Source organism: Lagopus leucura, unplaced genomic scaffold (genome assembly GCF_019238085.1).
Source record: "Lagopus leucura isolate 7727_CA_CO unplaced genomic scaffold, USGS_WTPT01 Super-Scaffold_100015, whole genome shotgun sequence".
NCBI classification, from domain to species: domain Eukaryota; kingdom Metazoa; phylum Chordata; class Aves; order Galliformes; family Phasianidae; genus Lagopus; species Lagopus leucura.
In genome coordinates this window covers 7,374,971-7,401,138 of record NW_024962269.1, presented here as the reverse complement: position 1 = coordinate 7,401,138, position 26,168 = coordinate 7,374,971, and the positions used below count along the sequence as shown (strand labels likewise).

Below are 26,168 nucleotides of genomic sequence, written 5' to 3'. Positions count from 1 at the left end.
GTCACAAACACTGCATTATTTTTCTAATTGATGTGTGAACGCTGAACTCTTTAACGTGAACTTTTTAACCTTCACTGGGTTATGTGGGAGGGGGCTTCACAGCATTTGAAAATCTCAGGTGTTACCAACACGCGGTGTGAGGACTGAGGGACAAAAGAGAGTCCTGGAAGCTCAGAAAGAATTTATTTCCAATACCCGCGTTTGCCCAGACGTGATCGAGAAACGGGACTGTAGAAGCACGGCCGGGCCTCGCTGGGCGGGGCGGGCCTGGCCGCTGTCGCCACGGCAACGTCGTAAGCCGCCGCGTCCCCGCCTCCGCCCCAAACCTCGTTCTCGCGAGACTTGGGCGGCCCGGCGCGGCGAGGCCGAGGCGTTCCGGGCGGTTTTCAAACCGACGGTAGCGGGGCCGCGGCCCGGCCACGAAATGGCGGAAAACGACAAGCCGGAGGCTGCGGCTGCCGTGCTGCAGCGGGGAGCGGAGGAGGCCGCCGTTGCCGGCCAGCAGCCACCGCAACAGCAGCAACCGCCACCGCAACAGCAGCCGCAACAACAGCCGCCGCAACGTGAGGAGGCCGCGGCGGCGACCGAGAGCGGCGGGGGCAGCGCAAATGGCGTCAAAATGTGTGTGCCGGGCCGGGCGGGGGGTGCGGGGTGCGGCGGGCCGCCTGGGCCGCGGCGGCGGGAACGGGGCCGGCAGGCGGCTGGGCCTCTCTTCCCCGCAAACCGCCGGGCTCCTCCCCGCCTCGGGCCGCTCCGAGGCTGGAGAGCCGCCATCCGTGTGAGGCGGCCCGGGCCTCGGCGATCTCGGGTGTCTGCCCTGGGAGCTGCGGTGCGGGGCCGGAGGCCGAGCGGTGGGCCTGGCCTCCGGGGTGCTGTGATGGGCTCTGGCCCGGCACGGTGTGGCGGGAGCCGTGTGCAGAAGTGTGCTGGGACGTCTATGTTTGTGTTTGCTTTTCCAGACGTGCTGCGCTTTGTAAAGCCTTTGGGCTTCTCCTTTTTTGTTGTTTATCTTTGTGGGAATGCTAAGAAAGCCCTATGGTGACTTATTTTACACAACATGCAAAAAAAAAACCCACAAAGTTTTCCTGTAAAAGACAAAACAAGCATATACAGAGTATGTAAGCTGTCTCTTTTATTGTAAGTCCAGAAGGAACGTAGTGCAGGAGAGCCAGAAATGCCAGGTCTCCAGAAAAATGCAGTGAATGGCCTTGTATGGGTTTGCTTGCTTTTGATGTCAGGCTTCAAGGGTTGTAAGTCTTTAGATGAAGTAGATTTTGGCCTCTTATTGTTGAAGTTTCAGCTCCTCTCACAACTTTGTTTGCATCTTACGGGCAAAATATATGTTTTAGGAGGCCTTGTGTTAGAATACATCAAGGCTGTTGGAATCTGGGATCTTTTAATGTGCTCTGTGCAGCCCAGATGTGCTCCATGCCTTTACTTGACTTTCAGGGAAATTCAGAGCTCTGCATTTCAGTAAAACAACATTTCTTTTGTTTTTTTTTTTTTCTTCTTCTGAATCTGACCCTCAGCATTCAGAGTATCTTAATTATTCTACCTTGACCAGAAGATTGTGACCTTTTTGCATTCTTTAAGGCATGAAGTATTTTATTGCCTGTTGGCATTGCTATTGTTAAAATTATTTTTACGTGTCCCTTCTCCATTCAGCAGTTTAATTATTTTCCCTTCAAAATTAATTGCATGCAAATAAAAAATTCCATCAGTCTGCAAGATAGGAATCAATAGGGTCTAGTCTGAAAATAACAGGACGTTCTTGGTAACAGAGTTTCAAATCTTAGTGTTTTGTGTACAGTTTCCAGTCTTTCTTGAAACAGGTATACAAAGGATGAAGCCATCATCATGGAGTTGAACTGTGCTGCCTATTTCAGTGCCAGGTTTGTTTAGTGCTCAGATTGAGTTGAAGAGGAATCATGCTTTCAGCTTGCCCACCTCCCTAAATTTATTGTATTGAGCAGCGGATCTGTTGAACTCAGTAAACTTGAACTGATGTATTCGTAATAGAATCACGTGTTCAGTTGTAGAGTCTGCATTTCCATCTCTGCTGAGCTTGTTATCTGTTTGGCTATACAGATGCTTATGTGCAGAGGAATGAAGCAAACATAAAATGTTTAATTAATTAACTTCACAAAACGTGAAGAGTAAAAATTACTATTGTTTTTTTTTTCTTGGGGAAAATGGCAGCTCATAGTTTCCTAGCCTGTCTGTTCTGTGGCCTGTAGGTAATGAGGGGGACATTGTTTTGAATGTCTTCTTTTATTGAAAGTACTTTTCATGTGAGAGCTGCAACCACAAAACGGACTCTACCTCCAGATTGTTCACTCGCCCATTGATTTTGGCAGATGAATTTTGTAAGGATTGATTCTTTTTTTTTTTAATCTGTATTTTCAGGAGACTAGTTGTGATTTCTAGACTAAATGAAGTGTTTTCAGTTTCCCAGATTTAAGAGTTTATTGCATCCTCTCTGCTCTCCTACCGGTTCATACAGTCAGTTGTCAGAGCCAGGGGATTCTCTCTTTGGAGACCTGGCACTTCCTGTGTACCGCATTGAACATGCCCCGGCTGTTTCATAATCCTTTAAGCAGGAAAGAGCTTAAAAGGCTAAAGAGAATCTGTTGGTCTAATCCTGAAAACCAAGGAGGAGCTCTGGTTTTACTGAGGGTATCACAGTATATCAGTTTTGTCTTCACGAGTGGAACTGCCTTGGAATGAATGGGACTGACTGGAAAGCTGAAACTCGACTCTTTCCCTCTTGGACCCCCCTTGCTCCTACCTGTTCCCTGCGTTGTCCCACCCATTTCACTTCATTACACATCCACCCAGGAGATATAGTGCCATAGCAGACAGGGTGGTGTGGAGGAGTGGTGGTGCAGTGGGAGCTGGAGAATGCTTGAGCTAGATAGTGTATTGTTGACTTGAATGTTTTAAATTTTACAAATTCTTAACCCAAGTGGTGTCCTTGCATTTCTCAGTTGCTAATCCTCTTTTAATCCGCTTGTAAACACAAGGACTGTGAGGTTAATATCATATGAGTACTTCAAATTTGAGAAAAAGTTGCGAGAGAAGAATGTGCATGTTTGAAGTTATTCCTCTCTGAAAGGTGTCCAACTTTGAGTAGATAATACATTTAACTTAATGAAGGGCCATTTACGTATGTTCTGAGTGCAAAACTGTCACTGTTAATAATTATGCAAAAAGAGCTGAAAATAATAATTTCAGTGCATAAAGGTTGGCAGTCTTGCCATGTGCTATGGTTGTAAAACTAAAATGCTTGTTTTGTTTGGCTCATTTTACACTAGGAACCACCTGTAGTCAAAGTGAAATCAAAGCAAAGCCTTCTGAAAAGCAGGAGGAATTGTAGAGATAGCGCTGTTAATTAAGAAAGAGGGTTCACCGTCCATCTCTTTAACAGTCTTCTGTGAGACACTGCCATGTTCTTGTTCTAATTTGAGTGGCTGGTGACAGCTCTTTAATATAAAAAGTCCTCTTGCACATGCTTTCAAGTTTATTGTTAACTGCAGTGAGATTTGAACGAGTCACAGCATCTGCTTAGTGGGTCGTGTTTGTTTGGCTTCGTTACTGGAGGCTTTCAGTGCGGTGGTTTGGGCGCCTTGATCCTCTGTTAGCGTGCTGAACACCTCACCATAGTGACACTTTCTCAAGTGCTGAAGAGGTTTGGCTTTTGGTTTGGGTGTTTTATCTAATTCTGTACATAGTATATAATTGTACCGAGGTTGTGAAATGTGCTACATGAGAGGAGAGGAAGCATGCTGTCCTAAGAATATGAAATGTTTTTAAAAAGCAGGCAGCTGTTGTTGCTCCATTTTTGAAAGGCAGAGGGCAAGAAAGGAAGCTTTGTTGTTTTTAATGGATGATTCCTGGTGACTTAATTAGTCTTAGAGGCAAAGCATGTCTTAATAAGCCTATTTCCTATGCGTTTAGAATGTTTTCAAGTTATAGTAGTGTTAAGCAGTGGAAATAAAAAGAGCATTTGTTCTAAATTAAATTCTATTTTCTCTAAAAGCAGTCAGACAAAATCTGTGGATAAAAAGTATCTGTGTACAAAATAAAAGGTAATTTGCCTGCTGGGGTCGATTGTATGCATTTATTAATACACTGACTGAAGTATACCAAGCTGTTCCATAAATTGGATCTTTTCAACTCTTGTGTGGCAAATATGGTGCAACTTTGCCAAGTATGAGTTGAAGTTCTTTGAAGTACCAAAGTGTGGATGCTGTAGGCTATTTTTCATCTGATTTCTTGAATTTTGATCTTTGTAGTAGTTTTATAGCACCTTGTTCCTCAGTATTGACAGACTTAATGGAAAAGGGATGTAACTGAAGTAGCAATATATGATTTCTGAACTTATAATAGTGCCTAGATCTCTTGTAACATTGATTTTTGTTCTAGGTAAAGCAACCTATTTTGAAACTACGCTGATAGGATTGATGTATTGTTACTTAAAAGGAGGGCAGCTTCCGGGGAGTTCTGATAGCATAGAGTTATAGAGCTGGATGTGTTGGTGCTATATAGTTTTGTAATTCAAGGTGAGACTAACGTTCATTTATGTATTTATTTGGAATGTAGGGATAATGATGAGACGGCAAAAGAAGAGAAGGCACCAGTGAAAGAGAAGCATGCAAAACCGAAGGCAATCCCTTCTCTTGGAAACAAGAATAGATTCCACCCCTATTCAAAGGAGAAGAACGCAGGCAGTGCAGAGAAGAAGGCTATTAATCGTAATAGAGTTTTCATTAGCAACATCCCATATGACATGAAATGGCAAGCTATTAAAGATCTTATGAGAGAGAAAGGTAACTTATTCCTTATAATGCACTCCATGTAGAAAGGGAGGAACTACAATGTATATGTCCTTTGAGCCACACAGATTTGATTTGACTTTTTTTTTTTTTGGCCTCTACTTGGTACATCTATCTTCCTTCCCCCTCTTTCATCCGAGACAATTGCATTGCAGAGTAGGACTGGTAAACAAGGTATTCACAATCTTCTGCCATTCTAGTGTGACAGTAGAGAGTATATGCATGACCTCATGTCTTCTTAAAGAGATTGTTTCATTTAGTTGTAGTCTCGTAGATTTTCTTTAAAGGGCTATTGCATCTAAGCAACACATTTAGTGTGTTAACATATAATAAAGGATGTCTTTCAAAAGTTGTTTTGTATTGGTGGAATCTGGCTGTGGCATTAACTTTGTCTGCATTGTCACTACTGCCACGACTGTTTGTCTGGAGATTTATATTAAAAGCTTGTTATTATTGTTGCAGTTCTGATAGAGTAATCTTAATACCCCAAACTTCTTATTGCAAGTTTTTGGGGAATCTAATGCTAACATTTGACTTCTGTAAAAAGCTAGTTCTGTGTTCTGTCTTGAAAAAATAGATTCTTCAAACGTAATGCAAAGCACACCTGGCTTTTAGGCTGTGAAAAATGCCAAAAAACCCCTTTGTAACTGCTGGTGTATCTGTTGTAAGGTGACGTGACTATTTGATTGGTTTACTTACTGAAACTTCCTACTTTAGAAAGTGAGTGGCTTGCTGTGAAATATTTGATGTGTAAATTTGGTTATTATTGAAGGCAAACTTATGATTGAAGATATTCAGGTAGAAAGTCACCTTAAAACAGGTGTTGTGAGTAGGATGACAAATGTTACACTTTTCAGTGAACGTTGACGTTTCATTTGTTAGGTTAAGGGACTGTGTATATCTGAATTTGTTCACCAACGATATCATACTGGCCAAAATATGATCTGTAGTATGAATTAGGTTAAATATAGTTGTTTGTTTTTAGATTTTGAGAATGTGGCTGCTGCATATTTCTGAAAATTAGCTAAATTACATAGCCTTTGACAGGAGGTACGTTGGTCTGGTTTTGATTGTTGGTGAATAATAGGTGTTTCTCTGTAGAGTTGTGCACAGGGGCACAGAAAAGAAAGATACTGGTGTTTAAATGCATTGTCTCTTGGTATTTTCCCTTTGTATGTCTTATGTAGTTGGTGAGGTTACATACGTGGAGCTGTTTAAGGATGCTGAAGGAAAATCAAGGGTAAGTGCCGTGGGCAACAATCTGCTAGAGGTTTAAAAGTTCCTCAGCAGTTTTATTTTTGTATAATACCTGTACCAGTTATTGGAAAGTAAGTTTCATTTTCACACTGATTTCATTAAGATAGCTTTGAGGTTTCTGTATTAGAAATAGTCTGACGCATTCACACAACTCAAACTAGCTGGCTGTGAAGGACAAAATACTTCTGTAAATGTTAACAAATGGCATTTACTCTTAACTCTTCTTTTTAGCCAACATCTTTGTTTTGGTACAAATCCCTTTTATTAAGGGATGCTCAGTAAATTGCTGATTTTTTTTTTTTTTTTTTTTTTAATGTTACTAGTGTAGTATTCTCTTCCTGGGGACAAGAAGTATAAAATATTAGCTAAGAATATACTGTTTGAAGTGCCTGATTTGACAGCTTTGTATGGTTGGTACTCTAAACACTGGATTAATGCATTTGCTTTTTTAAAAACTAAATGGGTGGCGATGGTTGGTGGCCAACAGAGTACCAGCAGCAATGAGGTGCTAAGAGTGAAGATTGTTAAAGCTCCTCTGTCTAAAGTTTGGCCAACAGTAGATCCAAACCTGCAGCAAGAACATGAGAAATGCAGGTTTGAGTCTTAACTGAAGTTGTAACAGTAGTTGTAAATGACTTTCTTCCATGCTTGCTAAAACGAAATCATGCTTTCAGCCTCGCTTCACTTAAAGCAATCCTAAACTCTGTGGCTTATTAGAAGGATTCTGGTGCAGCCAAAAATGTTACTTTCTTACAAAGTAATCTCGCAAGTATGTTAGCAATACTGAAGAGGTATGCAGACACCTTGTTCATTGTTCTTATGCATATGATGTATGTGGAGTTGAATTTTGCAGTCTGTGGGCAGTGTTTAATGGCACAATGAGTGTCTTGACTGGTTTTTGGTTACGTTCTGGGAGTTTTTTCCTTCCACCCCTTCCCTCCCTCCCCCAGTTTTCCTTACGCAGATCTGTGTGGCATTTTTCTATAGTCCAATTCTGGTTTGGCTCAAAGAGAACCCAATATAGTATAATGCATTTGAATGATATGTATGTTGAGAAAGGAGAAAAAATTCAGCTTGGCTACCAGTAAAGAAAGTTTATTATAAATTTTGAAGCTGAAAATAACTTGATAAATAGTTATTTAACAGGATCTTTAATCTGTAATATACTAACATTTGTGCTGACTGACTTCTTTCTTTTTTTTTCCTCTTTATATGTAATTACAAATCATCGTGGCTATAGGGTTGTGGGTAAGTTTCTCTTTCTATGTGCATATACATGCACTATTAACCAAGCATTCTGTCAATCTTAGTATTTCTAAACTTTATTTTAATACTCTAAATGTTTTTGTTCCCTCTAAGTGTGGTTGAATTCAAAGATGAAGAATTTGTTAAGAAAGCGTTAGAAACTATGAACAAATATGATCTTAGTGGAAGACCACTGAATATTAAAGAGGTATGATTATTGCTGTTGCTTTTAATACAAAATTCTAAAGATAGTCTTCTCTTTTAGTGACGTGAGTCTCAGCTGTGTAACTTTCAATTTCGTTTTTTATGATACTTTCTGAATGGACTGAAGTGCCTGCTGGCTTGCGGAAAGTCTTGATACGATGCCGAGTGATCTGACAAAAAGTGTGTTTCAAAGCTCAAACTATCTAATGCTATTCTCATTTTAAACAACCTGGTCGTTAACTTCATGTTCTTACCTGTGTTGTCTTCTGCTGCTATGTTCATATTCCTTACCTGCTTCAAACAGGAGTTGGAGAAGAATGAGCTGGTTGTGAGACTACTATGTACATGTACAGATGGGATGGAAAGTAGAGAATTGATGCTGATTTGGAAAGTGAAATTAACGACAGCATTTTTATTGTAGTGTTGTAGCACATGACAGTGTCTGGCACAGTTCTTTGTCCTGTTGCAGCTTTAATAATGGTATCAACAAATCAAAAAAGCTATTTAAATTTATTCAGTTCTTGGAAAAAGGTGCTAGGCTGACAGTCCTTTAGATTGAAATCTTTTCTACTTGTCCATAGGCTAGGTACAGCATGTGAAGTGGCAGTGCACGCTTCCTCAACAAGTGCTTTGCCAATATGACTCAACCCTCAACCCTCTGAAAGGACCCACCTCTAGAGGTGAGGGCATTAGGTCTCCGTGCTAATTCAGTTCTTGATCCCTCTGGTATGGACAAGGATGTTAGTTGATAATTTTGATGGGTTTATGTAGAATTTCAAATAGAAAGTTTTTGTTTGTTACCAGTCTTGTTATTGATCACTAAGTTGGGCTTAATTTTTGCGCTTGTTGCAGGATCCTGAAGGTGAACATGCTCGCAGGGCATTGCAGCGTGGAGGAGGACAATTTGCAGGAGGACACGGACCTGATATTGCACCTGGATTGATGAATTTACCACCTTCTATTGTCAATAATCCAAACATTCCTCCTGAGGTTATCAGTAACTTGCAGGCAGGCAGGCTTGGGTCCACTATTTTTGTTGCAAATGTAAGTTTAAAAATGTATTTTAAAACTGTAGTGCCTGATCTTAGTAAAAATATCTTTTATTCATGTGTAATCCAGTTTTAATGGGAGAGGAAATGAGAAATCTTAGTTCACAGTCAGTATATTCAACTAAAAATGAAAAATATTACCCAAATTTTGGGCATGAAAGATGCATTCCAATCTTAAAATTGGCATGGATTTTTACTTATTGCACAGTCACATACATCAATTTAAAAATATGCTTAATACATATTTTCAATATCTACAAATGCATTTCTTCATTATTTTTTTAAACTCAATATACAACTTGTTTATTGTTATTTCTTGCTGGTTACTTTAGACAAACCGTTGGGGATCATCAGCTCTTTACTTGCACAAATGTCAGAGAGAGGCTGTGCTGTGTCTGCAGGGGGCCATTTGGGTGTATATCTGCTCTGTGCAGCAACCCATCCATTTCCAGTGCTGGTACAATAATCAGAACAGTGAAATAGATAGACATAGCATAACTTGATGTTTTCAGTTATCATTTTTGTTAGACTTTGTTGTAGCGTGTGTACATTTAAAAAAAAAATCCTTGCTGTTTACATCAAGCATTTTGAGAATCTGAAGATTTCCTGCAGTGTAGGAAATATTCCAAATTTAATCATAGAACGGGGATGTATACTTATGTATTTCTGTCTGTAAGCTTGACTTTAAAGTTGGTTGGAAGAAACTAAAAGAGGTATTCAGCATTGCTGGAACTGTAAAGCGTGCAGACATCAAAGAAGATAAAGATGGCAAGAGTCGAGGAATGGGAACAGTTACATTTGAACAAGCAATTGAAGCTGTTCAAGCAATATGTATCCTTGGTTTTGGGGGAATGAAAAAGGACCAAATATGGATTAGCCTTTGTTTAAGGTTCCTTATTAGCACAGTTTTGCAAATTGTGCTTACTTGCTTTCTAGCTACTTATAGGCTAGATCTTATACTGTGCAGCTCAATTTTTGTAATAGTGACTAAATTTGCTTCTAGATTGTAAAAAGATGTCTGTGATGATGTTGAACAAACTTAAAATACGTGGACATGTGAATTCGGCTTTGTAGTCCTAACAGCCTTTGAATTGGCATTCTGAAGATCAGATGAGGAAGAGGAGAAAACTGAAAGTGATACAGACATAATTTTTATAGTGGTTCTTTTGAAAAAGTTAAATTGACTTGTGTAGTTAGATTCCTTGACTTGTGTTTCTTAAGCTATGTTCAATGGACAATTCCTGTTTGACAGACCTATGCATGTAAAAATGGTAAGTTGCTCTCATTTCTTTTTACCTTACTTCTCTATGCCACAGTGTTGAAGGAATCATAGCATAGCATCCTTCTTTTTTATCAGGATGACAAATCAGTCCCTCATGAAGATTTCCGCGTTGTGGACAGCAAAGCTCCTCAGTTACCTCGTGAGTACGCTGTTTTTTCACTCTTTGCATTTGTGAATGTTTCTCTGAGGGTACTGCCTACTATTTATTTCCACGGAAACCACAAAAGATACAAAGGCACGACAGTGCTGTTTGATAGAGCAAATTCTCAATGACGAAGCACTATTTTTTGACACAGTTGCCACCATTAGTTATGAATTTTGTGCCTGTAAAAATGTCTGTGGCCACCTAGAATGTGGCTTATCTTTCATATTGCTGTCGCCACTGCTGAACCCCACCACCACCACCTCGCTATGCTGACATCTGCTGTTTGCTCTCTGTAGACATTCGGCTAGTATCAGTGAATGTCAGTGGCTGCTATTTTTTCTGCCTGGGGGAATTCAGTGACACACCTTTCCTTCATGTGCACTTCCATGTCAGACACCATTTTGTCAGACTACCCCTCTGCTGCCACCTGTTGCATGGCAACAAAATGTAAGGGAATATTGGTGGGAAGGTTCAACCTTTACTGCCAGACCACCGACATCTGCTTTTGATGTCGTGGCCCAGTGTAATAAAATAGAAGGCATTACTTTCAGAGCAGCTCCCATAATATATGTTGATGTGGTCTTGGAACCGTTTAGTAGTAGTTTTGCTTACAGTGATCTCCTTATGCTGAAAATCTTTCTTATGTTGATAGCTTTTCTTTTTCTTTTTTTTTTTGAAGGTGGTCTTGGTGGCATTGGTATGGGACTTGGACCAGGTGGGCAGCCCATTAGTGCAACACAATTGAGCATGGGTGGTGGAATGGGGAACATGGGTCCAGGAGGTAAAGCCATGTTCTTCATTTTTAAGTTTCAGAGCTGTTAAGTTTATAATTGTCATTGCTCTTGTCAAGGCCATCCTTGCATAGTGTGTTTTTGAGACACTTTTAGAAATACATCAGGATCTTACCTGTGTTCTAAATGGCATTTGTTTCTTTGATTCAAAGGTATGGGAATAGATGGTCCTGGTTTTGGCGGAATGAATAGAATGGGAGGCGGTACGTGCAGTGAATATCTTTGTATTATGTATCTTTTAAATATTGGATAGAGAAACATTCTTCCTTATTTTACAGGGCTTCCTGGATTTCGTGGAATGGAAGGAATGCCTAACATGGGAGGATTTGGAGTCAGCCGAATGGGAGGTGGGTGAGCACGCTTAGGTTGCTAATCTGCGAGCTTTATTAAAAGCTCTTTCTTCAGATAGAGATGAGTAATGTAGATGAATTCAAAGGAAATGTGGGCAGTGGCATGGATGGGAGCATAGGAGCTGATATGAAAGGTGCCTCTGACTGGTGGATTAAACCTGCTTCCATCTAAACAGCAGCTATGAAACAAGTGTTGTATTGCCATCTACTTAGATGAATATGACAGAGTTTTTCTGTTGTGTGCATTATTCTCTACAGAAATGTTCCGTGGTGGAATGGGAGGAAACATGGACAGAGATTTTGCTCGTAGTGAGATGGCATTGAACCGTGGTTTTGGAGATTCTTTTGGAAGGATGGGTATGGTAACTGTTAAAGTCCCTGTGGCAAATTTCAGTAGTATTGGAAGAGTTTTAATAGGGGGGAAGAAGTAAGAGGTGTGGTTTCATTTGGCCATCTTCCTCTGTCTCACTGGTGGTTATTATAAGGATGTTTATTAATTTAAGGATATTTGTGTTTATTATGGTTATCTCTGAAGATGGAAGTTAAAATGTTTTTTTAATCTGTAACATAGAAGTAGTGATTTGAGGAAAGTATTGCACTTCAGACTGTTAACTGTGCCAGACATTATATCATTCAGATACTAAAACACGTTGGCAATCCTGAACAAGCTGTTCATTCACTACCTCTGTAACTTCCAGGAGCCTTCTTTTGCAAAGACATGCTGGAAAATTGTTCACCCAGGTAAGAATGTAGTAACAAACTGAAGAAGGTTCCGGTGTTAACCGCTTCAGTTTGTTACTACATTCTTACCTGGGTGAATGCATTATAGGAGCCAGCCTTTCTTTTTTCCCCTGCCAGCCCCTCACTGTGCTCCACACCTCAGTTCACTACTGTGAAAGTGCTGGTGCGTTAAGATTCATGGACTCTAGGAAAAATGCAACTCATAGTCTTTTGTGGGAGAAAGAGGGTTGTTAATTTGGACAAGTTTCAGTGAAAGTGAACTATTTTGTGCTTCTCTACAGCTACTGGTAATTGTGTAGCAAGTAGTAGGGATGTAGTAAGGCTATCAGTTAAATTAGTCATAGCGGCTTGGAATTAAGGTCCTTAAAAATTGAGTGTATGTTTTCACTACGTGTACTTGCAACATAGGATGAACATCTGTTTCTTCAATCAAAGTCCAGAGCCAGTTCAGTTAGAAATGCTTGTACAAGCGGACTCAAAAGTCTGTTACTTGTAATACACCCTCTTTGGCCTAACGAATAAGTACTAAGGGCTTCCTCATATGCAAACTATTGGGAGTAATCCTGCTGGTGTTGAACAACCATAGTCTCTTGAACAGCTTGGTCCATATTTCTTTGAAGTCTCTCTGACAGTGTGTTTTCTGTGAGGAGGAAACTGTTTCTCCCAAGAGACTGACAGGGAACCACTGCTGCTGTTTTGAACTGTCTACAGAAAATGAATCTGATGGAAGATGAAAAATGGAAAATATCAGCAGTTACGTTTCGTAGATAGTGAGGCAGTGGTGTCCAGCCCAAATTAGCCAGCAGTTGATCAGTTTTATCGTAAGTAAAAAACAGAGCTGTTTCTTGTAGGGAGAAAATCAAGCAAGAAAAATGTAGTAACTGCCAGTTCCAGAGTCATCTGCAAGTTCCTGCTTCCTTACTTATAGGTAGAAAACTGAAATGATTATGCTACCTATATCCAGAAACATTGCCTGTTTTTATAGGAAGCTCTTCTATGAGGTCGGTACCACTGTTAGACCTGTGGTTCCAGAATGCTGTTTGTAGAAACAAGGTTTGTTGGAACTAACTTTGTCAGTTTTGTTCCGCAGAACAAATGGGAGAGTTTGCTCTGAAGTCTGCGTGGCCCCTTATTCTGCTTGGCATTGACATGAATGTAGTTCTTTGAGTTTTTACAATTCTAGAAGCTCCCTCAGGATTACTTTACTGAATCATAGCACTTCAATAAAAATCAGAGTGTGGGTTTTTTTGTTTTTTTTTTTTTTTCATTAAACCCCACTTTCTAGAATCAGTTTCTCACACTGTTCTGGAGGTTTCATGGTTTTACCTGGCACTTTCTAACTAGTATTGCTCTCTTTCTCTTTTTTTCCCACCCAGTTCTATGAACTTTGCATTCATAGACAATAAAGACAGGCTTTGAGAGACAATTTGAGCTTTTACGTGAGTTTCTTCAGAGTGGGAGAAACATAGTAAGGTTCAAATAGAATGAACCCTTCAGCCTTGAAAATGGGGCTGTTAATCGCAGTGTGGGAAATGGCTTATTTAGTTTAAGGTGTTTGCACTGATAGCGGGGTGGAGAAAAACTGCCTAGAAAGAAAATCAGAGTAGCTTACATCCTGTAATAGGGAAGGAAGAGGTAAAGTTACTTGCTGGGTATTTCCTACTTAGCTCGTGTAACAAAGGCACAGGCTGAAGTGTTCTGTGGAAAAGAATTGCTGGGAAGCACTGAGATCAGTGTGCTTTATCATTGTGTGCCTTGCTGTTGTCACTATCTGGCAGTTTCAGTGTATGTCACTTTATTTTTTATCTGTTTAGGTGGTGCAGTGATTGGTGTTTTTGCCGGAGGAATGGGAGCACCTAGAATGGGCCCAGTAGGATCTGGAATGAGTAGGTTTACTTGTCTCCATGGAACATAAATGCTCAGGCAATGTAATGATCTGGCTGTTGTACGTGCAGTTGTTTCAGCAGATTTGTACTGCAGTGTTTGGTCAGTGTCAGAAGTCTGTTGCATGTGACTGCAAGTCTAATGGTTGTTAAAGCTGTTCTGTTAAGGTGAAAATTCATTTAGCAGGTTTTCCTCTAGTCTTTTCCTTAAACATACAGGTTTGAAATAGTTTGAGCTTATGGAGTGGAGGGAGAAGTGATTGAAGTAAACTTGTGTTCTAGAAAAAAGATGAATGGGCAAAATGAATTGTATGAACTTGATGAAGCTGAGCTCAGTTATTTCAGTAATCTCTTGAGTTGCAGATTATCACAGAGTTCAACTTTGTGCAAAGCTCGGATACTAAGTTTATACTAAGGCAAATATCTCAGTTCCTCAAGCTAGAGCACACGAGAAACTAAAATCTTGCTAGTGGCAATCTCAAGAGACATAAGAGTTAGAGGGTCCCTCGTGATCTTGATAAACTTGTTTTACATTAATTTTTAATTATGAATCCAGAAAAACCAGTGTACAGGATATTTGAATGCCATTGATCTTGGTTCTTTATGTAATGTACTTCAATATATTCTATTGCATGTATCATGGGAAAATCCATACTCTTCACAGGACTTGCAATCATGTCTGCTCTTTGCATTATGTGCTTTTTCGCTAAGACTGTCACTGAGCGTGCTGGGGCTGCGTTGAGTAGAGCTGAGAGTTTAGTTCTCTTCAGTTGACAGTAGTGTGTATGAGTGACTGCATGTACACATTCTTTTATGGCAGAAGAAAAATAACTTTTGTTTATAATATGCTTATGCATTTCTTACTAATAAAATACACTATTATTATTATCATCCTCTTTCTGTAGGTGGTGGGATGGGTGGTATGAACAGTATGCCTGGAGGAATGGGAATGGATCGGATGAGTTCTGGCTTTGATCGAATGGGACCAGCTATGGGTGGAGGCCTGGACAGGAACATCGATATAGACCGAGGATTTGTGCCCGGCCCCATGGGAGGTGCCATGAAAGAGAGATTGGGCTCTAAAGGCAACCAGATATTTGTGAGAAATGTAAGTGTTTGAGAATGGGGAAACTCTAAGCTTATTTTGTGTGCATGTTTCGCTACATGCTCTCTCCTGTCGTAATCTTTTGCTAGTAATAAATATTTTTAAATTCTAGCTCCCTTTTGACTTGACCTGGCAGAAGCTGAAGGAGAAATTCAGTCAGTGTGGTATGTATGCAACTCTTACATCTACTCAGCTCCACTGACTTCACATTCTGTATGATGTTCTTTAGATAAGGGCAGTTTTACAAATAATTTTTAAATTTTTTGGTTTGACAGCATGTGAGACATGGGCTCATGTACAGCATGGGCTATGCTGACTGAGAGTGCTAATCTGCTGTAAACTTTAACCCATTCTATTAATAAAATTACCCTTTGAGGTTTTTTTTTTAATAGGAATAAGATCTCCTCTGGTATGTAATGAAACGTTTATTTTGAGACAAATGCTTGTAGGGGTGTCAGTGTGTCCAGGCCATATATGATTTGCAGTAATGGTACTGCATCAAAGCAGTGTTAATAACTTTGCTAAAGCAGCAGATCTTTTTAGTGCAAGTAGGTGATCCTGATAAGCACATTTGCAGGCTGTAGTGTCATGCCTTCTGTTGTGAAATAAAAGCCCTTCTTTTTTGTAAGATACAGGAGTACTGTGAATATCCAGTAATTCTTTCTCTAATCAAACTTGTATGTTGGAATATGAGGGTGAGTTTAATTTTTTTGAAATCTCACTTTTCAGAATGGTGTAACTTGATGTAATTGAATGTAACGCTTCAGAATTAAATAACTGAATTGTGGATGGCTTTACTGACTTTGGGAAGCAGGAAAGAAAGAATTTAAAATGTTCTGCTGTGATATCTAAGGGAGTCTTCGTGCACCAATGCGTAGAGCAGAAATATTTTAGACCTTGCAGTAGCACTGTGAAAAAACTCAGTGTTCAAATGTATTCAATAGTTACAGGAACTCAGTGTCCTTGTGTTCCATGACTGAAAGTTCTTCTTCAATTATAGCCAGAGCTGGTGCACCAGCTCGTTAGAGAGGAGTTCCCTGTTTTCCCCTATTATCAGGACTGAGTGCTGCTGTTAAAATTCTGGGAGCTGGAAGTCGTTATCCTGGCATTGTACTGGGACAGCACTCTGCTAAAGGATCACATAAACCTTCGCCTCTTTTAAAAACAGAACATGCAGCAGAGCTGTTTAATTCATGTTCAGCATTAAACTTACGCAGTTACGTGAACTTGATTAGCAAGTTAATCTGAAACCAGCGAGGTGTTGTTCACTTCTGATTTTGCTTCAGAAATTTTTCAGGGATTATCTTGTGCTCTTTTTTCTTGCCATCCACCTCCTGCCTTGATTTGAATGTATGTGAAATAAGTTCTTGTGCAAATGGATGTAACTGTTCTCTACTAAAATGCATACAGGTAGTTAAGAAGAATTCTTCAAGTACAACTTCTTTTGCAGATACAGTTGTAGCATCGAGTGACTTATGATAGGAATATCTGTGTTCTGGTACGATTATTTATACTCTGCCATCATCAACTTAGTGCTACATTTGCAGTTATGCTAAGGAATTAGATTGTTTTCTGAGAAATTGATACAGGCAAACAGGTTTTTTTGGTCTTAATTACATAGGCAACTGTCAGAGTTCTGGAATTTTTTTTCTTTCTGGCTACTGTCAGGTGCAGTGATTATGCTGAGTGTTTTTTAAGACTGATAAACACAAATATAAACAACAAACATATGAATCCACGTCTCCATATTTCCTTATGATGCTGGAATGAAAGTGATTGCTTTCAGTGAAAGGCCAGCCTTTTATTCTGTGACATTTAAATATAAAAAGCCCTGTATTTTAGGGGAGAATTTACTGTTCCAACTGGCAAATGAGGGCTCAAGAGTGGAGTGCATTTCTGGCATCTACATAGATGCGTTGTCTTGGGGTTGAGTGTCCAAATTTGAGCAAATACTAAAAGAATTGGGAAGTGCATGCTGGCTTTTTTGCTGTGCAACTTTTTTGCAAAATTATAAGATCGTTGTGGTTGGTTGATAATATTACTGTGATTGTCATACTAGAATGAACATGGTGGACTGGATTGAGCTGTCATTCATTCAAAATATGTCCATTAATCACTGTTCTGGCAATATGACTCCATGAATGAAGTGTGGAAATTTCCCTTAGATTTTTAGGGTGCTTTGTTTCCAACTTGATGTCAAATTAAGATATACTTCATCTTAGTTAAGTTTAGAGCAAAGTTGAAAGAGTGGGTCATAATTTGGATTCTTCACTGCTGTTCTGATTTGTCTCATTCCTGAATCAGTGAATATGCCGTAAGTCTAAAAATGCTATTATTGTATGTTCCCCAAATTATATTTAATCTTTAATATTTAATCTTTTATCACTTCTAATTAGTTCTTTTAAGTTTATAGTACACTGAAGGCTTAAAGTAACTGCTGTTTAACTTGTTTATTCAGGTCATGTAATGTTTGCAGAAATAAAAATGGAGAATGGAAAATCAAAAGGCTGTGGAACAGTCAGATTTGACTCGCCAGAATCTGCTGAAAAGGCCTGTAGGATAATGAACGGCATAAAAATCAGTGGCAGAGAAATTGACGTTCGCTTGGATCGCAATGCATAACTTGAAACTGTGTTCAGGAACATTCCTATGTCTGTTTAGCTTCTCTATCCTAGTAAGTCATTTTTAGTAACATTGTATGCTTACAAAAGCTGTAAAAAGGAACTTTTAAATCCCACCAGCCTTTAACAGTATAGTGTTTAATATACTGTGATACTTGTTAACTGAATCTTACTATGTTTGGTTTTTAAAGACAATTAGCCTGATTTTTTGTTGTTTTTTTAAGAGGCACTGAGCACCTGTAGGTTCCATTAGACTATGGGAACTTTGGATGCTTGGCGCCTTTGGAAAATTAGGCCAAGTGTCTCTCTCTAGTCATTCAGTTTAAATGAATGGTTATACTGTTTTTAATAAAATAAGCCATTTTCTCTGTTAAGATTGCATAGTGGGATTTGTTTAGTGTTTCGTGATTTTTATTTTTTTTTCCCAAGCTCTTGTATCAACATTGTAATGTAAAAACTAGGTGGTTTTTTTTCCTTCCAGAATTCTAGTTTTATGTGCTTGTTGTCATACTGTAATTCTTGACTCTAAAGGAAAGGGCTCCAATTAGGCTGTGATGTTTTTGTTCTACTTAATATTACTTTAATGCCATGACTTAGTTCTGTAAATAAGATTTAGAGTCCAATGGAAGTCTTGGATTTTTTTTTATTTGACTAAATGAAGAAACTGATCTTTTTCTCTGGCTTTTATTTTTCATCAGTACATCACTGATTAAAACTAGTTACCACAGACCCTTGTAGGATTGTTCCCTATGATGCCAAGTTCGTATAAAATTGATAATACAGTAAATGCTAAGTAGAGTATAAGACAAATTGCTCCCAATTTTTTATCTATTTTCCAGCCATTCAGGTGAATTGCCAGAAAAATAAAAACAACTGAACAGATGAGAGAAGTGGCTGTGTAGGTCAGACCACTGCTGTTCACTTCTATGGGTTCGGATGTATTTATGAAGGCAGTTTTTATAAACCAGGGTATTCCCAGACATAGCATATCAAATACGTTGGATCCCACAATGTTAGACATAGCCATGTCTCCGTTTCCTGTAAAACAAGAAGTACAAATAAACCTGACTCGTGTTATACAAAATTGGCAAACTGTTTTGGAGCAATAGGCTGTTGGCCCTCGACTTTTTGTGAAGCGCCCTTTTCAATCTTCTTCTTTGCACAAAGGTAAATATGATTCCACAGACTGTGGTTTTGATACCACAAGCGTAAAAAATGTCTCCCTAAGTCACCAGTGCCTGCGAAGCTGCTCTTAAGATAAGCTAAACAGGATAGTGTAAAATCCAGTTGTGTTTAAAATACCAAGACAGGTTGTGCTTTGCAGTAAAGCTGTGATGTGATCAACAACAAATCACACCAGTCCAGAACACTTACCTGAGATACTGGGAGGTTTTTAGATGTCTGAACCGCAGCTTTTTATGTTTCTTTTTTTAGCTAAGCTATCGTATTTATTCATGGTAAACTTAGAAACTGGAGAAAGTTTTGAAGCTGCTCCTTGAATTTCTGGAGATGCTGACTAGAACTCTGTTGTCAAAGTGCTTTTTAAACGCACCGATTGGAATGAGCCTGACCACCAAGATCTTTACCTTTTCGAGCCACCAGCACACTTGCAACTGTATCTGGTACACTTGTTCCTGCTGCCAGTAATGTGAGACCCATTACTGACTCTGGAATTCCCAGTGTTTCACCTGTAGTTCAGAGACAATGGGAGAAAATATGAGCAAGATTTTTTAGGTTGTTTCATCTGAAGAAATTTATTCAGGTGTCCTTTGCTGGAAAAAGGATTATTAATAATAGTAATTCTAAAATCTGTGGAAACCGTTCACCAATTTAACTTGACTAAACATGCAGTGACTGAACTATGAAGTAGTTAAAGAGTAACAGTAACAACAATGACAGGTTATATTGCTCTTGTTCCTCAATCAAGGAACTATAGGATAGCAAATATCTTATTTACAGCTTTTTCAAAGACCTGAGTGGATGGAAGGTTTTCTGTGTTCAAAATATTAGTTATGGATTGTCCTTCGAGGTGCAGTTGAAATTTAAATTCCTATTTATTCCCTTTTCTCAATTCCTGGAAAATGTAATAGTTTTCTTTGGTTTTGAGACATTTCATCATTGGCACTCCAAAGTGTTATGGAGCAGTAATTCTTATAAACACAAACTCTCCAAAGGGGGGAGAGGAGAAAAAACACCAAGGCATGACTTTGTTAGGAAATGAGGACATTAAGGGTATGGTTACAATATTGTCTCATCTATGTGGCTCTATCACTTCATTCCAGTTAGAAGGAATTAGAAGTTTTTCAGTCTTTGGGAAGAAGCAAAATGACTTTTAAGTACAAGTAGTTCTGTAGAAGTTTCTGTAGTAGTTTCTTTAGATCAACACTGATTTTAAATAAAAATATATATATTTATCAAAGCAGAAATTTCCTGCCTACCTGTATTTTTAGCCCTGTGTGTGCTGAAAGAATACAGGTTTCTTAGAATACAGGGATTCAGATCTTCAAAATTGTAGCAGCCTTTAGTTTTATGTACCATTCATAAGCATCAATACCTTGAAGTACTTGATATTTCTGTTCAGACTGTTAAGTAATTAAAGCTTGTCTTACATTTTACTGAACCACAGAAATTTATTATTGTTTTTAAAACCTGTATTGGTTTTAGTATTCAGACTGAAGAGTATTCAGACACTTCTAAGCAGTTTTCTTAAAATAAGAGGCAGTGTGCTGTAACGTAGCTCAGCAATGATTGCCTACTACATAACAGCTTAGTCTAGATCAACCCCATAAATTTGTTTGAAATTTTTCCTGTTCAAAGGGACTAATATCATCCTCTTGTAAAATATGTAGTGGTATTTATTTTTCCATGGCTTCTAATGTAAGAGATTGGTAGGATGGAGGGACCAATAGGATCAGCTTTTATAAGCTAAGCAAACAAAGCTGAAATATGAATGAACCAGTGTTATGCACCCAGTAGTCGTTTCTAGCCCTCTGAAGTTTATAAGATAGAATCTAAACTCAGGTGAAGCTGATTTTTTTTTTTTTTTAACTAGTAGATAGATTCATCTTCTAGTTGAACTGTAGGGGTTTTTTTTCTGGCAATTGACCATAAAGAGAGAATGGTCTTATTTTTCTAGCCTTCAGTTCATTTTGTGTATCGATAGCAATATCTTGCTATAGTAATGAAAATTTCCTTGCTAGTAAAAAAAATAAAAGTGTACTAAATTAGGTTTGCTCTTGACCATCAAAACGTAGCCCCCTGCGATGAAACTTTTGGCACGTTTGATAGGCCATTTTTATGCAAAAATAGAATATTTTTGGGTCAACTTTCATCAGAGAACCTAGACTTGAATATATATATACAAATACATGTAATTTTTAGAGTTTTAATGTGTAAATAGAACATATTTGACCTTGAAGTAGTGGGACAAAGACCCCAGTGCTGCTTGTAATGACTCTTCAGAGTGGACTAACACTAATGTGCTATTTGGAACTCCACTGTACCTACTTTCATATGAATTAGTGTTTCGTCTAGTAGATGGGCAATAATTTTCATCTGGATCCTGTCTCAGAGGCTTCTAGCATTCAGATGGTAAATCTTTGATTTTTAGATACAAACAGAAAATTGTTTGACCAAGGAGTGAACCTGATGGGTGTTGTATCCAGCAATGTTAGTAACTTCTCACATGTCTACTGTTGTGTAGGTCTGTGTCTGCACTTAACAAGAAGTTATTCGCTGAATTTTTAGTTTGAAAACAAGTTTAGGATGCTGAACTAGCAGAATACTCAAGTAGGGTTAGTGAGCTATGATGTAGAAATGGCAATGTTTGTGCTGTTTCTCATTTAGAGATCTGTTTTCTGCTCGTTCTTAAAATTAAAACCTGGTTGTTTTTTTTTTTTCTTGAGCTGACTGGAGAAACAGTGAAATGGGGAAACCTTTTAATACTTTAGGATATTTTAGAACTGATTTTACATTCATTCACATCTTACCTCACTCAAATTCAGTGCTTTTTCAGCTTTACTTTATGATGCAGATTTTTAAGAGAGAAACACATGTAAGGAATAAACATATATGACACTAATAAACATATGACACTGTAGTGGGAATAAAATAATATGGAAGTTTGGGCACCATTTTTGGCAGTTGAGGTGTAGAAATAATGGATCTCTTCCAAAAATCTGAATCTTTAATTTCAGTCTTGGTGGATTCCATGTTTGCCAGACTTCAGCCTGATGAGTTTGTTCCTGCATACCTCATTGTTTCACTTCATCGAGCAATTTAATGAAACTATCTTTTTAAATATAGGCTGGTTTTTGTAGCTTTGTAAACAAATTCTCTTTCACACAATGGTAAGCAGTCAAAAATAGCTAAATTCTACAGAGGTTTTCTTTAGATGGAAGGAGGCAAACGAAGCAGTCACACACAAGGGATTATTTGTTTTAAGCAAAATACGTGTTGCTATACTGACTGCTAAATGTGAAAAAGGAAAATCTTCACACAAAGAAAACTTTTCCAGCCATGGTTAATCGGTTGCTTTGGTGCAGCACCTGAGGTACCTACCTGCTACTGTTATCATCCACACAAGGACGTAAGTGATTGCAGAAATCCATGCTGCTGACATGAAAAATGTTACCATGAACCAATTCCTCCAAAACCGCCTTCTGCAATCTGGTGTAGTCAAATAGAGCAGCGTAATAATAGGAAGGGATAACACCCACAGAATTCTCTTCATATCTTCTTCAGGCATGGTGAAGACACTTGGATGATCTGTTGATGAATGAACTGTTTTAAACTGTAGCATTAAGTTTGAATCTTAGCACTAAGTCATACGATTTGCTTCTACTTGTGAGAATACTGGAAAAAGGTACAAGAAAATGACTGTGACGTTGTAACTGTTGTCTTACTAGTGCCTACATCACACTGGACTGAGCTCTGAAATCAGATGTTCTTTATTACTGTGTCACTAGGAGACAGCCAAGGTGGATGAAAAATGAACTTGTCTATGAGGTTTATGCAAAATGTTTACAAGATTTAGCACCAACTGATGATTTGTCTAAGTGAAGAGGAAGCGTGGTCCGTGGCTCCATATTCCTTCTGCTTTAATGCATATTTTGGGTTACAAACTGGCCACTGTCATGACAAAACAGGATGTATTAGTACAGTAGCAGTGTGTCTTTCAGCTGATACTGCATTTTACAGAGTTGCTGGGAAGTTTCAAACGTGCACAGCAGTAACTGATGGAAGTTCTGTTAATGGCACAAATAAGCAACTATCCTAGCATTCCTGTAGCAACTAGCTTCATACAAAAATCACAACTACAATTTTACTAAACGTTATATTCCAGCACGGAATAACGATGTACTTAAATACTATGATATTTTTTGAGCAAAATCTTAATAATATCTGAAAACCCGCTCTTTGTTAGAACTTAGAGACAACTGTGAGAATACTTATACCTTCAGAGATCTCATCGAGCCCATGTAAGCTTGTTGAAAGCTGAGAATAGTCCAGCTCATCTTGAAAAATTCCACTATCAGTTCTTGACTGTGGACGAATTAGAGGCCCTCTCTCTTCCCTCCATCCAGCTAATGGCTGCTGCTCACCGCTCTGTTCCGTGGCTTTTGTAAAACACGAGCAGCAGGGACTGAGCTTTTTCATGAGGCACCGGTTGATTTTAATGTCAAAACATAGTACCAGAATATAACACCCATATATTAATAATAAGGAAGCACTTTCATACCTAGAATTAAAAATAAAAAAAAAATTACATAACGTGTAATATAGATTAATATATAATAAATAACTAAAGTGACTGACATGAGAAGACAAAAATTGCATGAGTAGTGAAAGGAAAAAACAAAAGCATCTTTTTGCACTTGTATGGGCAATGTCATAGAAGTTTGTAAGTTTCTTCATGTCTTTCAGCAGTTTAATTAATTCTCCTCCCCTGCAGAATCTTGTCTGTGTATTGTATAGCTGCATGTTTTCCAGGGGAACTTACTGAACAACTGATGTTTGCAAAACTGAGTCTTATGAGATGGTTAAGGAGGCGGACAGAGTGTGTTATTTTGAGTCAGAAACTTCAGAGAGGTGGCACCGGGCCTGACTGTTTTGAGACAAGAGGAGCTTCAGTAGTGATGGAAGAGACTTGACATCAGAAAGTCATGATCTACTTCTGACAGAGAAACGTTTTAGTGGTAATGCTGTTAAGGAAAGTCTCTAAAAGAAGTAAGCTACGAAGACCAACTGCTATGCCAGAACAGGTCAGATAGAAGTTGTGAAGTTTGTACAAAGAAGCCTATGCAGACCAGACTATAAATACGCAGGGTTTGGAATGGTTGGGTAATAATCTTTACAAGTGTTGTGACTTTCTACATTTTTAAAGCCAACAGGATGTATGTTTCTGTTAGTGAATGGCAGCTGAAGTTTGTCTGTTTGTTTTTTAGCACTGTTTCACTAATCTCCAGTCAACGGTAATTAAACACTACTTGTGCTCTTACCAGTAAATTCTGCTGTCAGATATCATCGCAAGGACCGCCGCTGCACTAATGGTATATGCCAGGCAGTCTCTAAACAGCGGCCAACAGGACAGCCTGGAAACCTGCAGATCACAGATTCATTTTCATTTTTTAAAAATGTGTCTGTAATACTTTCACTAAGTGCTGTAAATGCTGCATCGGTATGTTGTTTCTATATTATGTACAAATTTAAGATTCTTAGGAATGACTCAAGTATGATATTTAACAACTTAGTGTTTTTAAAAACTTTCATAGCAACTTATCTGAAATCTGATTACATGCTGGTTTTGCTACGAAATAATAAACTTGACGGTTGTCATAGTAAGTCTCTCTTGACTTTTGTTGGCGAAGCAGAAAGGATAACCACTTGGCTCTCAGGTGCAGACTGTCCGAGTTGATCCTTACCACGCTAGAGAGCAGCCCGCATGCTGCACAGATCCCCAGAAGATTGTAGATGGCCGACCCAAGGATGGTGCTGACGCCGATGTCTCCTTTTGTCACGAAGACTCCTACAGGGAAAATGACTCTGGTACGTTCCTCTCTGACATGCAAGGTAAAGAGTTCTAGGTTACTAGGAGTCAAAGTGTGTGGCTCTTACCTAGAAAAGCAGTGACAAGCTCTGGAGCAGAGCTTCCAGCAGCCATAAAAGTTGCTCCAGCAACATCCTGAGAGAGGCCAAGGCCTGAGGACAGAGCGGAAGAATTGCTTTAAGAATTTTTTTTAAAACCTAAATACTTCAGCAGTCTTACATCAGTATGTAATATTAGAAGCTACTACAGTGTACTGGGATGAACTCTGCTCTCTTTCATACAGTTAATGCAATCATTTGAAATTCCTAAAACACTGAAAATGTAGCCTCGTTAATTGAGCTAACTTGTTCCCAACCTCATTTAAATACTAGAAACTGGTAACAAAGGCATTGCAGTATGATCTTAAAAGGTAAAATAGGCACGTTTATGTCGGCCTTAATGCTGCTTCATGAGGATAAAACTGGTGGGGAGGTTCCTTGGACTAGTGTGGTAACACTTCATGATGATTCAAGTCAAGTCTGTTTTGAGGGAAATCCATGCTCCTGTGTCTTAGTAAACCAAAAATAGATTTAAACCAGTGCTGGAATGAACCTCCTCCATGAACGCTATACGACTTTTGTTCTTGTAAACTGTTTATGAAACATTACCTTTTGGATTGAGGTCTGTGCTGAGATAGGAAAGTATAGCTTGATATGGAACAACAGTCTAACATGTCGATTTAAATGAAGTATTGGCTCTATGGCAATGCTTAAACTTACATTTCCTGCAAGCGTTCTGGTCTGGAGAGCGTTTTCCAGTGTTCAGGGATGAGTTTCCCTGGAGAACCTGTTTTATCAATGAAGATCTGAACTCAGCCAGGACCACTTTTACATTCAGCGGTCTGCTGAAGCCTGGGGACTTACTGCAGGGTGATGAGATTTCACGGGCTGTTCTAACTGTCCCCTCCTCTGACATACCCACTGTATGGCGGCAGCTCACGCCGGTGCTTACAGGCTTTGCTTTTCGGCACAGCATCGTATGCTGCTAAGGTCTGTGTGTGCGAGGATCCGTGGGGTGGCTGCAGCTCTGCCCGCAGTGCCCCAGCTACGAGCCCCCGGCGCTATAGGGAAAGAGATGAACGCACTTACATTCCGTGATGATCTCTAGAGATGGAAGGAAGTAATCATCGCACACGATGGACGCGGCCAAAAACATGTAAAGTATAATTAGGAAATAAATAACGATTCCGCCATCCTTTCTCTCCTGCGGTGTAAAAAATCCCTCAGGAAACTCAGACGAAGGGGGAACGCAATCCGTCCCGTTCTCTGAAAGACGAGGACAGAGCCGTTACAGCGCGGCCGGGGGCGGTCGGCAGGTGCGCGGCTCGCGCCCCTCGCCCCACCTGTGTCCTGTGCCGGGCGCTGCGCTCGCGCTCCCCTCGGCTTCCAGCCCCACAGCGCCAGCAGCAGCAGGAGCAGCGCCGCCCGCCGCCTCCACAGCCCGCCCGCTCTCGCCCGCATCTCGGCGGCCCCGGAGCGGCTCTGAGGGCGCGATGGGAGGAGGCATCCGGGGTTAGGGCCGGGAGGGCCACGTGACCCCGGGCTGAACGACCCCCTGCTCGCCCTCCGCTCGG

At 39.5% G+C, this 26,168-nt stretch overlaps 2 protein-coding genes across 8 annotated transcripts; one reads left to right on the top strand and one right to left on the bottom strand.

Annotated features, from left to right (window-relative positions):
* The first annotated feature begins 361 nt into the window (after positions 1-361).
* MYEF2 (myelin expression factor 2) lies at positions 362-24,351 on the top strand. 7 transcript variants are annotated; one of them, XM_042875757.1, is made up of 17 exons: positions 362-621; positions 4,603-4,829; positions 6,023-6,075; positions 7,333-7,340; positions 7,452-7,545; positions 8,394-8,585; positions 9,268-9,421; positions 9,812-9,861; positions 9,948-10,011; positions 10,697-10,732; positions 10,961-11,011; positions 11,114-11,155; positions 11,417-11,515; positions 13,714-13,785; positions 14,688-14,890; positions 15,000-15,051; positions 17,346-24,351. In XM_042875757.1, the coding sequence occupies exons 1-17, from the start codon at positions 425-427 to the stop codon at positions 17,507-17,509; spliced, it is 1,758 nt and encodes a 585-aa protein (XP_042731691.1). In that variant the 5' UTR covers positions 362-424; the 3' UTR covers positions 17,510-24,351. The 7 variants fall into 7 exon arrangements, with proteins under 7 accessions (XP_042731691.1, XP_042731689.1, XP_042731687.1 ...); XM_042875755.1 differs by having other exon boundaries at positions 11,087-11,155; XM_042875753.1 differs by having other exon boundaries at positions 10,697-10,798.
* On the bottom strand, positions 17,319-26,055 carry SLC24A5 (solute carrier family 24 member 5). The gene is made up of 9 exons (XM_042875759.1): positions 25,938-26,055; positions 25,684-25,860; positions 24,625-24,708; positions 24,432-24,535; positions 24,009-24,109; positions 22,965-23,248; positions 22,069-22,275; positions 19,095-19,196; positions 17,319-18,546 (listed from the first exon to the last, which is right to left on the bottom strand). The coding sequence occupies exons 1-9, from the start codon at positions 26,053-26,055 to the stop codon at positions 18,224-18,226; spliced, it is 1,500 nt and encodes a 499-aa protein (XP_042731693.1). The 3' UTR covers positions 17,319-18,223.
* Between the last annotated feature and the right edge of the window lie 113 nt (positions 26,056-26,168).